The following is a 15433-nucleotide window of genomic DNA, read 5'->3' on the forward strand; positions in this document are numbered from 1 at the left end:
TGAAGGAATCCTGCATGCTGTCCTTATTGAGACATGCTGCATGAAATACAGAAATATCAACAAACATTTCAACATTTTTAAGTTCTCCATTTCAGCCAACAAGTGCTTTAACCTCGTGGAAAGCAAAAAGAATGCTATTCTCGTATAACAGATTTATTGACACTAAGCCGTACTGTAAACAGAAATAAGCTGTGGACTTTGTGTACTTAATATTTCAGTCATTACAATTCACTGTCCTTTATGAGTTTACCACGGTGACAGTGTATTTTCACAACCCTCTACATCTAATAAAGGCTATTCAAAGCAATCATCCATAGAATGATTCCATGGAGAAAGCTGGATGGTGTGTCATCAGTTTTCATTATCAGAACAAACCACTGTGTACGGTGAATCCATCTGCTCACGTATGTTTTGACTGATTGTCGCCAATTTGCCAAGACCAGAAGTAAGCACAGAACAATAAGCTATCGCTGTTATCAACTGGTAACTTAGACATTTTTGTTACCTGAAGTAAAAATAAAAACTTGACTTTAGAAAAAAGAAAGAAATAGAAACAGTATTTTTACTTAAAACGAAAAGAAAAACAATAGGAAAATAAAATAAAAATTCACAGGAAATGCCTTTGTCCAACACAAGCAGGAGACTGTTGCACACTGAGGTTATCGTCTCTACGCGACTGAGCCAAAAGTCAAAAATTTAAAAACAAAAACACTTAAAAGTACAAAACTAAAATTATTCCGTTACCAAACAACCCCTTTATTTCATTGAGCAAAGGAGGTCAAATTATTTATCAACATAATGCCTTGGTACCCACGCCAAACCCATCCAACATGCCTCCATAAAATTCATGAGTGCACAATATTGTTAATACAGTGAGTATGGAAAATACAGCCACTCTTACTTGAACACGAGAGTACAAACAAGAATCAATAATGATGGCGTCCACTTTCTGATTATATCATATATGACTACTTCTATTACGATAGATGTAACATTCACAATGTTGTTAGCTTATGGCATGTTAAACTTGTTCAGTGATTGATCTCCCATATCAAAAACTATCAGGTTGGCATACATAACTTTCTTAAAAGGCAGTAGCTCAGTGTTCAATTCTAGCAGTAGAGACTATAAAAAGAAAGCATGTTATATCTGAGTCTAATGGTAAACATAGTCATGTCTATATCTTTATTGTAAATATCTGACATTGAGACAACAATGTAAGAAAAGTGTTTTGTAAAATTTCAAATTGTCAGACACAAGGCAGAGTAGTGAAACAGTTCTGCTTCATTAAAACTACACATATGGAGAAACAAAAAGTTATTCGTCAAACAATAAAACTTGATGCAAAAAAAATTAACATTTGACAGATTCAAGCTTGACAATGGAGCCCTCAGTTCTTGGAGGTATTGTAGCATTGTCAAGCAGTAGTGTGTCCATGTCGTCACTGCTACTTGGGCATTTTCTCATCTTTCTCCAGGTATTTGCTTGCAACATTGATGCCATTTCAACAACTGGATGCTGGCTGCGGGTGCTGTTGAATTATTAGCCAGTCCCTTCCCAAAGTAAGTGTAAACAGTTCAGCCATTAAGACTGTTTTAAATTAGAAATCATTGAGGGGTTTTGGGGGTGAGGGGGGTGATTTTCATAACGGGTCTCCCAGGCTCTCACAAGTCCAGTATTAGGACACAGAGGAGATTGGGTTGAGAGGAGAACCCATTTGTGTTAGCACTTTGTCTAGCCACTGAAGCGGCCCGTGCAGGTGCACTTCGATCCAGCAGGGGGTGCTGGTGACATCCTGTCGATGATACTCTGCTCCCCAGCCCTGTGGGGGGAAAAAAAAAACCACAAACAAAAGGTACACCATATTACACAATGACAGTGACTGATGATGTTTGCACTTATTAAATCAAGCAAGTGTGGCTGGTATTGTTTTCACTGTGTGTGTGTGTCTCATCATGACTTAATGCAGACTAGAGAAATCTACCGTAACTGAAACTACCAAATAGGTGTACTTCTTGGAGTACTTTGGTAGGTTGTTTTTCTGACTTTCTTATAGCAAAAAGAAAGTCAGGTTTTGAAGTGCTTGTGGTCTGACTCACGATTAGTGAGGAATCAAGAAATTACTGAGAACGTCTTCATTCGACTTGTGTACAGCATGAAACCCTTACCTTGACAAAGCTCATCCTAATTGTACACATCTTGGTAAGCTCATAGACGGCCTCAAAGCCATGGTTAACCGACTGAGCCAGAAGTTGAGCAAACTCTTGGTTGTTGAAAATCTTCAGGCTACATCCACTGGGGATCTTGCACACAGTGGTAGGGTGGAAGCCGTGGTGGTAATTACAGTTACGACTCTGAACAAAAATGCTGGTGTCGCTGAGGCACTCTGCATACACCTCCCCTCCCACATAGTACAGGTGCACTCCTGGACGACAAACAAAAGTGTAAGAACATTTAATCACCATCATTTCCTTATTTCCTACTCTTACTGGGGTTATTAGTCATACCTTTGCCAATGTGTCTGCGGGTGTTCTCGATTGTGGAGTTGCGGTTGACGTTGGACAGCAGTCCGAGGCAGAAGCGGTTTTTGTTGTTTGAGGGGTCAGTGAAGCCATCCACGAGCACACTGGTGGATGAAGCGTGGTAAGCCTCTCCGACACGATTGTTAAGTTCATAGTAGACAATAGAGCACCAGTGACTGGGCTCCTCATACTCCACTGGCTGCACATCTGCAAACAATAGGTAAGATCAACAGATGTCGAACATGGATTTGAAATGAATTCAGACAATCCAGACAGTACACGACTGCGTGATGAAATAAACTACGAGATTTATTAATTATTACGGTTAAAGAGGAAAAGTGTAATCAGGAGCAAAGCTCTGTTAACCCAACTCATGTAAAACTACATTCAATGAGGTTACCTCAAGTAGCTCTAAAAGACCAGTCCTAACATATGGTCTACACCAACAGTCTGGTCAGAGATCATACAAGTTTAAATAAATCCAAAGCTGTCATATCTTTCTTATTTCTGTAGTACAATGATGTGATGCTCCAGAGAGGCTCTAATTTAGTCACCCTACATAGACTCACTCCCCTCTTCAGCTCTCATAAACCAAATACTGCTGGTAGACATGAAGTGTAGCGATACTTGTGCTTCAGTAAAATGTTGTTATACAGAGATTTACAAGCACCAGGTAAATCTCAGTAATGTGTGAGCTGTTTTTGGCAAGGGCCTGAAAAATGTCAAAGCCCTGCATATCAGCTTAAAAAGGTTGTCAAAACACCTTTTAAATGCGGGCACTGCAAAACACTGACAGAGTCAATAGTCCAAGTGATATTAAAACATCTTTTCCTAAATATAACCATGAATGTAACAGAGAGCTGCTTCGCACTTTTCCAATAAGAGTGTTCTGTTAAATGAGTCACCAAAGGACTTGAAACTGTTATGTTTAGGTTTAAGCATAATAGCTTATCATAAATAGGGGATCATGACAGCACATTGGGCAACACGTTTGATTTAGTAGAGTCGTACCGCAGCTGCCCTTCCTCACATAACCCTCCTAGAGACTTATCTGGGTCTCAAACAGGAGAACTTTCACACACATTTGACAAATGGGTTAACCACTACAACTGAAAGATATAAACCAGGTTTAATGGAAGATTGTGTAAAAAGTGTCCCATAAACTAAAACGGAGACAGCAGTACTTGGATTTGAAGAGAAAAAAAATGAGGAAGAAACAAGACCTTTGTAAATTAAACTCTGTTCATAATTTAACAGCTAGTTAAGGAGGAAAGGAAACTTATACATGAAGCTGAGATATACCAACAGGTTTGGTATATTTTTGCTACTGTCAGTATGACTGCGAGTACATCTCACCACCTCTAGCAATGCTCTGTGGTACCAGGCTGCTATTCGTTTCCATGGACTGGGGCTCCTGGCCGATCGGCTCATCAGGGGGCATGTAGGCCGGTGGTGGGGTGTCAGCTGAGACATTAAGAGAGAAGTTAGTGGGACCAGTTGCTGCTGCTGACAAATGTACTCTCTCTCTTACGCACACAAAATCCCCTTAGACACTCCTTAGAACAATCATGAGAAGATCTGTACCCCAGAAATGGTGTCAGATTACACACATCCCTCATTTGCTAAGCCACATGCTAACCCATTCCCGACAGATGCAACATGAGCTTTTCAAGCCCTTAGTGAGGCATACAGGAAAAAAAACATCTACTTAAAATTGCAACAAGGACATTTCAGTGGATCATGATGCTTGTCAGCATTCAAAAAGCTAATCAAAGCTTTGCAGGATAAATAACTTAAATCCTAAATTGCTGTTGAAAACAAAAAACAAACAAATTAAAAACAAAAACAAAACAAAAACCACCCCTTTTTGCCAGACTGCCTTCAATCACTGGATGTGTCAGCAGATCTGGAGTAAAGCAGAGTCTAGACTAAGAGCATCAGTGCTGGTGGATGGAACTGGATTCACCTGGCTACATCATTTGTTTTTTCACCATACAACTGTAAACAGACTCCCCCCCCCCTTGCATTATGCAACTTGAAAAACAGAAATCCTGAGAGACCAGTGTTTATCAAAAGTCAGACATTTGTTGGCTACATGACAGTGACAATTCAGAAAAACAATGGTTTGGCAACTTTCCCAGGGTCAGGTGGAGGAGTGTATTTGGTGTACCTGGGAGTTGGAATGGACTTGAGGGCCCCGAACTGGCAGGAGAGTTTGGATAAGTACCAGAGCTGGCTGGAGAAGGAGGATATGGAGAGTTGGGAGAAATGGAAAAAGAGCTGCCGCCACCTCCACCTCCTCCACTGCTGCCACCCCCATTGTGCGGCTGTTGGAAGGACTCTGGATAGGTGGCATTCAGGGGCATGTGTGGCTCGTTGTGGGTGAGGTTACGGAACTGTACCAGCAAGCTGTGCTGTGGGTTGAACTCGCTGTGCCGTGGTACCAGGACAGGAGGAAGCACTGGATGGAAGAAGAAAAATGAATTAAACAAGTGTGCTGAAAAAAAAAGGAAACTGCACACATGATAATATCACCATGTGGAATTCACCATTCATGAAAAGTTTTTAAGGAGTAGGGCAAGCCCAAAACAATTAAAATTTACGTGAAAATAATTAAAACTGGAAAGCAGCATAGATTAATCTTGTAGAAGCTGAAAATACCTAATGTGTAGAACACTGTATTTGTATATGCTGAGATCGTTATTACAGTATTTTAATATGATGATATGATTTTAATAATGCTACTATCAAAAATAACTCTGAAGGAATTCCAACCTGTATGTTGAAATAGAGATGACTGAACAACAACAGTGAGTCTTGAAATGTTATTTTTAGCTCTTGATACATAAGAACAAGATGTCCTTCACATTTAATTTTACCCTTAAAAAGGATTGAAGGTTTCCCTTTGCAAGATATTACTCTGACTTTAAGAGTCCAGGCTCCAAGGCTGAAATATAGTCTTCTCACCGACAAGTGATCTGCATCTTTGAACCGGTCAATACAGACCTTGCAATCCTGAATCAGTGTAGTATCAGAAAGCCTGTATCTTTAGGGTCATCCACGAGTGTGTAAGTGTATATGATGGGGTGTGGGAGAAAAGGGGGGAGGGGGGGGGGGGTTAAGTGATGTGAAAGTGCTGGGAGTTTAGTTTGAGTGGTTTATGCGTTTAGTACACTGCTTTCTGATGCCACACCCAATCTGGAATGCCTGAGGCATATAATCTAATAAGACTCCCAGAGCTAGTGATATTGATTTTCTGGGAAATGGAGGGGGCGGGCAGAAAAGGCCTGTGTGATGACAGCCTCCTGACCTTTGTAGATTTGTTTACCAGCTCTACAGTTTACTGAGAGATGTGCACAGTTCTAAATTCCTTTAATCCATCTTGTATTTGAAAGTTAAAAGGCAAAAAGCAAAATGAAACAATAGGCTAGAAATGTTAGAAACACTGCAAATAAACCAATTATGTGATGACTATGCCTCACAGAACACAGCTTTTATATTTAAACAGACATGTAATGTTAATGGTTGGTGTATATACGATTAAACCTAAGGTTGATTAAACAGAACCTGTTTAAGGTGAGAAAAATTACATACCAGGGCTCTCCACTCTCTTGTAGTGATATGGGTTTATGCACACCTCCTTCTGTTTGGAGCCAAACGGATACTCGCAAATGTCCAGAGGCTTGAGCTCATGGTGGGACTGTAGATCCGGCCAGCGCCACACTCTGCAGTAGATAACATGAGGAAGACCCTTCCTGTGGGAAACCTGCAGCCGGCCGTCCAGTGATCTTGGAATGGTAACACACTTGCTGGGCTGTCCAGGGCAGCTCAGCGCTTTCTCCAGGTCTTCCATGGCACCCTTCTTCTTCTTCAACTTTTTCACAAGTGCATCAACTGCCTTTTCTGCCCATTTCTCTTCCTCGTCTCCCTGTTTCCAGCCGAGCAGGCGCCTGACTGTCGGACTTGTGAAGGAGAACAAACTAGACATGGAAGTCATTCTGCAAGTTGTAGTGCAGGTAAAAGAGAGGAACTTTCTTTCGCGATGACACTAGGCCTATGCAAGGGGGCCAAAAATCAGTCAGCAGGTAATCTCCAAAGAACGTTATTAACCCAACACAGTCTGTGAGCGTGTGATCAACAAAAGAAGTTGCTTGAGTGAGTAATATAAGTGTGCAAGTATGAAAAGCCAACACCGATGAGGGGTGGGGTGAGGGGAGAGGAGAGGAGACTTTAGCCTTGTCTGACCAAGGACAGGAAGCAGGGGAGGGCCAGGAGTGAGCAAGCAGGACGCAGCTGCTGCTGCTCAGGAAGGGCCCTCCAGCAAGCTGTCCGGAGTTGGGTCACTACCACTGATGGAGAGGGGGGGGTGTAGTCTGTAGGAGCTCGAATCAGGACTTATGTTGAACTGATACACTGCAGCAGGCCTCACTGGTGCAAGTCTGACACACGTCTTATAAGGAAGTGCTCATTTCTTGAGAACTCCCAATGCTCTTTTGGCTAACTTCATTCAAATCGCCCACAGTCAGGGTTTCCTCTGTCAGCCTTCTGCAAAACACAAAAGATCAGAGAAAGATCAAGAACACATGTAAAGTTTGAAATTACTGTTATCTAGATGAACAAGCAAGCCTTTCTAAACATTTATAGCAACTGTTACAGTTTTTTGTTTAATGACATGAAACAGTCTTTATGGCAACCCACTTAGAGAAGCACTATTCTCGATCCACGGGGTGGGGGTTTGGGAATTCAAGAAAGCCCTTTGTGCTATTTTTGATCTGACACATTTCCACAGAAACGCCACCATCACTACTTGGATGACTCAGTTATGTGAAACGCGTTCCATCTCAAACTCGAGATCAATCATGCACATGGAAAACACTCAACAGCCATATGGCCTAAAATGCATCTAACATGATCATTTGTCACACAACAAGCAATTCTGCAGAAAGGCAGCTACAGAGTGCTCAAGGCCAACTCCCCATTTGGACAAAATAAGGAAAGCAGTTTGGATCGGGACCAAAATTTAATGAGCTCTTTTTAAAGTGCCACCTCTTCAAGTTTCAGGACATTCTGCTTTTGGTGGACTCATGCTTAGAGGCAGACACACAGCTGTGATCACACTGGCAGAGGAAAGAGCAGAATAGATGCTACATTCGGACTAACAATGATTGCTGAACTGACTGGTACAAGCTATGCCACAACAGGTAAAAACTCTTAAGGCAGCATGTGGAGAATCTACTTTAAAAATAATAATAAAAGAAAATCTGTTTTTTGCCTAGTGAAGTCTCAGCCAATTTTTGAACTACTTTTCAAATAAATAACGTGACAGTTTGAGACAAAATACTGACCTCTCTCTTCAGTATTTGCACTGGGAAAGGAAAAAAAAAGTAAAACTAAGAGTTGCTGATTACCCCCTCACTACTGATGCACTGCACCAAGATACCTTTGTCTCAGACTGCTCTAGAGATGTTGAGGAGTTCAGGCAATTATGACATATAACACTTCAATCCACTTCATACAGACAGAGCAGACAGAGGGTCAACACATGCAGCCTGCAGCAGCAGCTGTTTGGGGGCCTGTGAAACTGGCCTTAGTCAAAAAGGATGTAACCACAAAGAGCTGCTTCCTCCCTCATCCCATCTCTGCCCAATCCCTCCCTTCCAGCTAACAGCTGTCCAACAGCACTGCACCCACTCCCATTGCTCATTGTTCTCCACACACATGAAAGCAGAGAGAAACATCCTAAAGCAGGACACACACACCAAAAAAAACCCCATATCAACATGTAAATGTTGGGAGCTTTTCTGGAAGTCACCAGGCCACATTAAAGCAGTTCTTCCTACACGTGGATAGGCCTTTTTCAGATTCCAAGTGATACACAAGTTCATGGTTCAGTTGGTGAAGACAAGTAATCAATTTACACATCCAAACTTGTGGATAAACACACTGTAGCTACAAAGACTACATTAAATAAGATTTCTCATGCCAATCCTTCAGATAAAGCTGAGCTTTTCAAAAGACAAACAGTTCACGCCAATAGCTTATTCTCTGTGTCAAATCAGTCTCGACTAAAGTATGTTTAACCAGATTCAGACAGATATCAGTGGGCTGATATTAGGGCTGCCACGATTAGTCGACTAGTCACGATTACGTCGACTATCAAAATCGTCGACGACTGATTTAATAGTTGACGCGTCGTTTGAAGCTTTGTAAGATCCCAAAAGACGCAGGAATAAGTAGTAGGATTTAAGAGTGTAATAACGGACTGAAACAGAAGATGGCAGCACTGCATGTACAAGGATGCCAGCTGCCGTTAAACCCCGAAGAAGAAGAAGCAGCTCTGTCCCAGAATTCATAGCGCAGCCCAGCTCAGTTTCCAACAATGGCGGCAGCTAGTTAGTTTTAATGTTACTCTTATTATTCTTTCTGGGTCACAAAATAAACATTTAACATATTTTCAGGCGAGAATGTAGCTGTGTAAACTTCAAATATCTGCTCAGTTTATCAAGACACCACATGTTTTCAAAAGCGCTCCGACGTTTTCAGAGACGTCTGTTACCCACTAGCTCGATAGCTAGCCGGGGGCAAGGCTCAGTAGAGCCGTGAGAACACCGGACTCCCGGCAAATCGTTTTCAAACCCACAGCCGTCTTTCGCTACTCAGGTTAAACATATTTAAGTCACTTAGATAACTTCAAAATGTTATTGTTTGGCTTTTTTTTGTATTTTATTTGTTCCTGAGTAAATCGGTTTGGCTGAGATTAAAGTTATTGTTTTTACACAGCTGAATAAACGTCAAGCAGAAAACTGATCATCAGAAGTGTGAGATGCTCAAGAATTTACTCCGGTGTCCTGTTATATTTTAGATAGCAAGGAGTTTATTAAACTTCACCGAAACAATCTGCAAATTTAATTAAAATTTAATAAACTATCATCTTGTCTTTATTTTTAGTTAGCACATACCTTAAACACTTAAAGCTGTAAGCTAATGATAGTTATATAAGAGCAGATGCTGCTGGTGCAATAAGCTGTACGTTTTACGTTCAATGGATGATGATCTGATTAGTCGACTAATCGCAAAAATAATCGGTGACTAGTCGACTATCAAAATAATCGTTTGTGGCAGCCCTAGCTGATATTGGCCTATCACAGATTTATCTGTAGTTTACAGTACTGGCATGTTAATAACAACACCACCGGTTTCCATTTTTATTACAACTAGTTCCATGTGCGTGAGAAGAATAGCAACAAATACATCTACGCCAAGATCCCCCCCCCCTTTTTTAAACACCCTAAAAATACTACCCACTATCAGTTAGGATGCTATGTATTTTACAACATCGCATTTTGACAAGTACTTTTTTGTCAAACCTCAGTAAAGGTGGCTTACATTCTTACAAAAATGACCATGAGTTTACTCTTTGTGGAACCAATTTAGTATGACAGGGATTGCTTGCCAGATATATAAAAACTATTAAAGGGCAAAAACACAAAACAAAACACTACAACGCCACACCACTGGGATTTCTTAACTAGTTGTTCCCAAGTAGAGTTTCATTTCCCCAAGCATAAAATACCTTTTCTTAAATAACCTTTGGTTGTTATATTAGGCTAAGACTTGTGGATCAGTCGTGTTTAAACGGGTAGTAAAATCGTCAAAGGCCCACTATGACCCAGGGAAAACTCTTTATGAATCACAGAAAATATATCGGTCATAGATGCATTAAGAAAATGCATATACACATATGTACATGGATACAAAATTTTAAAAATACCATCTCCAAGCATGGCGGGAAACAATGAGATGTACTTTAATAATAGGAAGTGCACCCCAGAAGCTTCTCAGATCGTTGATAGATGTTCATCAGTTTGGGCTGCTCTGGATTACACGCCTGAGAAATTCCTTTAATCCCGTTTAAAAGATGTCTACATAAAACGCACACAGCAAGCAAAACAAAAAGACAAAAAAAACCTGGAAAACCTGACAACACTACTTTTTTTAACAGCGTGTAATCCGTCTTTAACGCTTGTCAAACATGAAGTAACACGGAACAGACAATATGGAAGGACGATTCAGTACCCCCCCCCCCCCAGAGAAAGAGAGAAAAGGCATTCAGAAAGACGCATCTAATTATACACAGACCCCAGAAACAGCAATAAAAATAGCTTTTAGTACTGCTCCAAGTGCTCCACGAAAATACACACGGTCACAATATAATATAATATCCCACTGGCATTAGCTAACTCTGGTATGTAGCAACTTGATGTAAGTAGCATCGAAATTTTGCTAACTAGCTTAGCTTGCTTTCACAGAACACATCTTGTTTAGCGTGAAGTTTTTAATTAAACACCTCGTAACAACCATCTACATATAAGTCTACCATAATCGTTTTATCATCAAGTATAACTTGGGGAGTCATCGTATTCAGCCTCTTAGTAGTTTGACAACGTTTACTTCAGCCTTCCTCCTCTTCCTCCATTCCAGAAACTTTTTGAACTTCTCACAACTGAAGCTAAGCTATGTTAGCTGTTAGCTAAGCTCTCCGAGGGGAACGGAGCGCCGAGCCTCTCTGTGTCCTGCTGATGTAGCTCCCTGGAGTTCAAGTCTACTCTCTTATTTCAACCGTTAAATAACCACATACCTTTCAACAATGCGTGCGAATCATGACAGTGATCTTTCTTGCAAACATTTAGCCCGTAATCCCAACTTTAATATAAATTTCTTTCGTTTTCAGAGCCCCTTCGTTCCGTCTCTCCGTGCCATGTCCTCCAGATCCTGGAGTGAAATAGTCTGGGAAGGCGGAGTAAATATCGCTCCGCTGTCCTAACAAACTAGTGCTCGCTTTGGCGTTAAGGTCCGTGAAGATTTCGTTTCTTACTGCAAAGACACTAAACATTAACACTAGTTTTAAACAGCTTTTAATGTACTACTAAGCATGACCCACAATCGCTTACTTTTCGAAAAAAAAATCATGTCACTTTTCTCGAGTATAGGTCAGATTGTTCCAAGTGAGCTAACTTTTCTCCTATCATTTAACGCTATCGAAAATATAACGTTAAATGATACGCCGGCAGCTAAAAACGTATAAGAAATGAAAGTGAAACGTTTCCATTTATTCTTTTCTGCTTTTGATGTTTAAGTGATTGAAGCTGGACGTCTTACGGTGGTCGTGCTGCGGCTCTGGAACGTCTCACAAGTTGCTGGCTCCACTCAGTCTGGAGGGCTGCGGTTTGTTGTGTATTGTTGTCCTTTGTAGTCACTTGTTCGACACTTCGCCAGCCCTCGCGATGTTAACCCTTTGAACTTGAGGAATCAAAACAGAACTAAATATTTCACGACGATTCCCGTAGACTAACCGCTACTTTCTAACGGGACAGTGTCGAAGCTGCGGATTCTTCATTCAGTCTGCGGACTCCGAATGAAATGCAGTGAGCGTGCTCTGCCACTAGCGAGCACCCGACAACCTCACGAGGAGTATCACAGCCTACTGGTTTGCTTTATAAAGTGGGATTCTCCCGATTCCTCCCTCCCATCCCATTGGGATAGCCACTTCAACAAAGAAGTGTTCAAGTGAGTTAACCAGACCTACAGCATTTATAAATAAAAACATAAGATATATGTATTTTTTAAAGGTGGATTAATACTTTTCTTCACAAACTAAAACAACTTGATCGTTTGCTGATTGTCAGGCTGAGCTTTAATGGGAAACAAATCACAGTAGTTTCTGAGTTTTATTTTATTTTATAAGACTCAACAGTGAGCATCAGTGACCTTCAGTGGGCCAGCGTGGGCAGCCAAGTCTGAAGTCACCTGTCTATGAGTTGTATCAAAGTGTTACAGGAAACACTATAGCAGTGGGTTTGGGGACCACTTTATTTTGTTGCTGACATCACTGCTCTCAGACAAAACACAACATGCTACATACCATCCAGACAAGATTACAGGCTGCCCATAAGAATCCGTCATGCATTGACTCTGTAATCCTTTGCATGAGGAAAAATGACACACTCCCTCCTCCTCCGGGCTCTGTAAACGTGTTCCTTCTGGCTGTAAGTTATGTGTTCAAACGTGACCAGTGGAACTATCATATTTGTTTTTATAACAAATGGTAACCCCACTGTCGAACGGTTGCCGCAATGCAGCTTGGAGTTTACATTGGTCTAATTAAATATTCACAGCGGATGGTGACGTGAGCTCAGTCTGGAAATTACACTTACACTTAAGCTTGTGTATCAAAATGCAAGATATTCAAGAATCAAATGCATTATTCTTATGTATGTATTCCCTTAATGCTTTCAAGGCAACTTCTATGGGGAAATTCCACCTGCAAATCATCATTGTGTAATGCTATTGATGCTTTGCAGGAGGAAAACTACTACTGACACTATTACAGTTCATGTCATTCAGGTGTACAAAGCTTTCTTTTTTCCATTAAAGGGGATATATTCAGTTTTTTTCTATTTTCTTATAAATATACACTTTTCAGAGATTTTGGTCCATACTGGCATATTGACATCAAAGTTAGTGGAGATTGACTGGCTGCACGTTTATGACTAGAAGCTCCCGTTCTGTTACATCCCAAAGGTGCTCGACTGGAAAGAGTTCTGGTGACTGTGGAGGCCATTTGAGCACAGTGAACTCATTGTCATGTGAAACCAGATTTGAGTTTTGTGACATGATGCACTGTCCTACTGGAAGGAGCCATCAGAAGATGGGTACACTGTGGTCATAAAGGAATGAATATGGTCAGGAACTATACTCAGGTACGTTGTACCACCTCACGGCAAAAAGTGTGTCAAGAAAGTATCCTCCACACCATTAGACCTGAAGTGTTGATACGAGGCAGGATGGATCCGTGATTTCGTGTAGTTTCATGTAGCTGGCGTCTGAACTTGCCATCCAAATATTACAGCAGAAATTGTGACTCATCAGACCAGGCAACATCTATTGTCCAATTTTAGCGAGACTGTGTGAATTATAACCTCAGTTCCTTGTTGCTAGGTGACAGGAGTAGCACCAGTTGTGGTCTTCTGCTGCTGTAGCCCATCTGCTTCAAAGCTGGACATGTTGTGTGTTCAGAGATGCTCTTCTGTATACCTTGGTGGTAATTTGAGTTGCCGGCCATTCTCCTCTGATGTCAACAAGACATTTTCACTCAGAGAACTGCTGCTCACTGGATTTTCCCAGCAGTTTCTGAAATACTCAGAGCAGCCCATGTGGCACCAACAATGATGGCATGTTCAAAGACACTTTTTTCTTCCCTGTACTGATGTTCCATTTGAACTTCAGAAGGTTCTCTTGACCATGTTTGACTATGATGGTCTATTAGACATGGTCAAAGCTTGAAACAACTAGGTCAGATTAAATTGAAGTATTCCCTTCAAGGCAAAGGTTCAGGCTTCAGACAGTTTTTCAGCCCTTTGTGATGTAATAGAGAGATGTTCCCAATGGTGCGGTCACGCCAAGCAAAGTTTTAGCTTGACGTGACTATATGAAAAAGTCTATACAATGAGGCAAACTGAAATAAATTTGCACAGCTGTTGGCCATACAGGTAACTCTAGGATAGCACAAGTTAAAACACATTTAGCTCTGGTGAAAAATTCTCTCTGGCCTGTGTTACGAAAAACCATCAGCTGGGATTTTCCTATGGGCTGCAGATTCTCTTCTGACGCCACCAACAGCCAAAATGTCACTGTAACTAGACAGTTACCAGTTGTACTCCCTTCTTGTCCTGGTGGCTGTCAGGGGCAAATATTTTCAGGTTTCCAACAAAACAGACTTCACAGGAGCAATTAAACCTAAACTTTGCTTTGCAGTTGGTGCGAGTGCTGTTTAAACCTTTTTTTGAGGGGCAGCCAATCATAAGAAAGCGGGCTTGTGATAGCAGCTAAACTGATGGGCTGCACCAACTGAAATAATGATGATTTTTTTTGAAACTGGGAATCATGCAAAGTCATTCTAGTAGTCTCCAATCAATAGATAAAAATAAATAAATAAATGGAGCACAATAGATCAGCTTCATGGACAGACAGGAGATTACAGATATACAGGTTGTATTTTTCTTATCAATAGGAAGTCTCACTGTTCAGTCAACTGGCTTTCCACTCCTTTTGTGGTTATAAAAACTTTTGTAGTTTTTGCTAAGCCATCATCCGTGTGGTTCACTCAGAGGTCAGCTGCCAGTGCAAGCAGTTTGATTGACAGGTGATCAAACAGGTTAAGTATACACTGTTCAGGTAGTATGCATTTGTTCAATATCTGTGGGTGATGAGCCAGTCTTTTGAACTGAACAAGCATGTAGTGTTGACATAGTTTTGAGCTGAACCCTTATGTGTCACACTGTTCTCTTTGACTGTCCGCCTATTCTGCCCGTCACAGTCAGCTACACAAATCTTCTTCCACCTCCTTCAAAAATAAAACTGCACAATGCATCACTTCCTGTTCAAAGGTTTTTTGTTTTAAACACCAAGCCAACGTCAGGCACATCGTGTTCAGAACAGCAAGTGAGTAACATATTCATGAACTGACGGGAAGCTGAATCACAGCTGTGTTTGAAAACACACAGCAGTAAACTTGGTGGTCGGCCTCAAGACACCAAGGCGATTTTTGATTGGTTGGAGAAATCAACCCGTCCTGAATTTAGTCACACGCAAGACGATTGAGATCTGAAGAGTCGGTTGCTGCAATATTAGAGCGCTAGAAAGAATGGCGCCTGCGGCTTGCTGGGAGCAACCATTCAAGGAAAAAAAAAATATATATACTGTGACGCCATCACTATCATCAATTTCTCCATGCACATAGTAAAAATGCTAGGTTATGTTTCAGCCAGGTACTTCAAATTGCTCTTTTTAAATCTACTTTATTTTTTTAAAGAAAGTAAAACTCAGTTGTGCAATAAAGAGATACAAATACA

At 41.1% G+C, this 15433-nt stretch overlaps 1 protein-coding gene across 3 annotated transcripts; it reads right to left on the bottom strand.

Annotated features, from left to right (window-relative positions):
- Positions 1–1171: 1171 nt before the first annotated feature.
- On the bottom strand, positions 1172–11983 carry smad5 (SMAD family member 5). Of its 3 annotated transcripts, none has more exons than XM_084940325.1 (7): positions 11682–11983; positions 6117–7067; positions 4693–4983; positions 3879–3986; positions 2508–2729; positions 2169–2425; positions 1172–1822 (listed from the first exon to the last, which is right to left on the bottom strand). In XM_084940325.1, the coding sequence occupies exons 2-7, from the start codon at positions 6517–6519 to the stop codon at positions 1679–1681; spliced, it is 1425 nt and encodes a 474-aa protein (XP_084796451.1). In that variant the 5' UTR covers positions 6520–7067; positions 11682–11983; the 3' UTR covers positions 1172–1678. The 3 variants fall into 3 exon arrangements, with proteins under 3 accessions (XP_084796451.1, XP_084796443.1, XP_084796459.1); XM_084940317.1 differs by lacking the exon at positions 11682–11983 and adding an exon at positions 11161–11405; XM_084940333.1 differs by lacking the exon at positions 11682–11983 and adding an exon at positions 11161–11400 and having other exon boundaries at positions 3882–3986.
- Positions 11984–15433: the final 3450 nt, after the last annotated feature.

Source organism: Perissodus microlepis, chromosome 2 (assembly GCF_051167445.1).
Source record: "Perissodus microlepis isolate ML-2025 ecotype Zambia chromosome 2, ASM5116744v1, whole genome shotgun sequence".
NCBI classification, from domain to species: Eukaryota; Metazoa; Chordata; class Actinopteri; order Cichliformes; family Cichlidae; genus Perissodus; species Perissodus microlepis.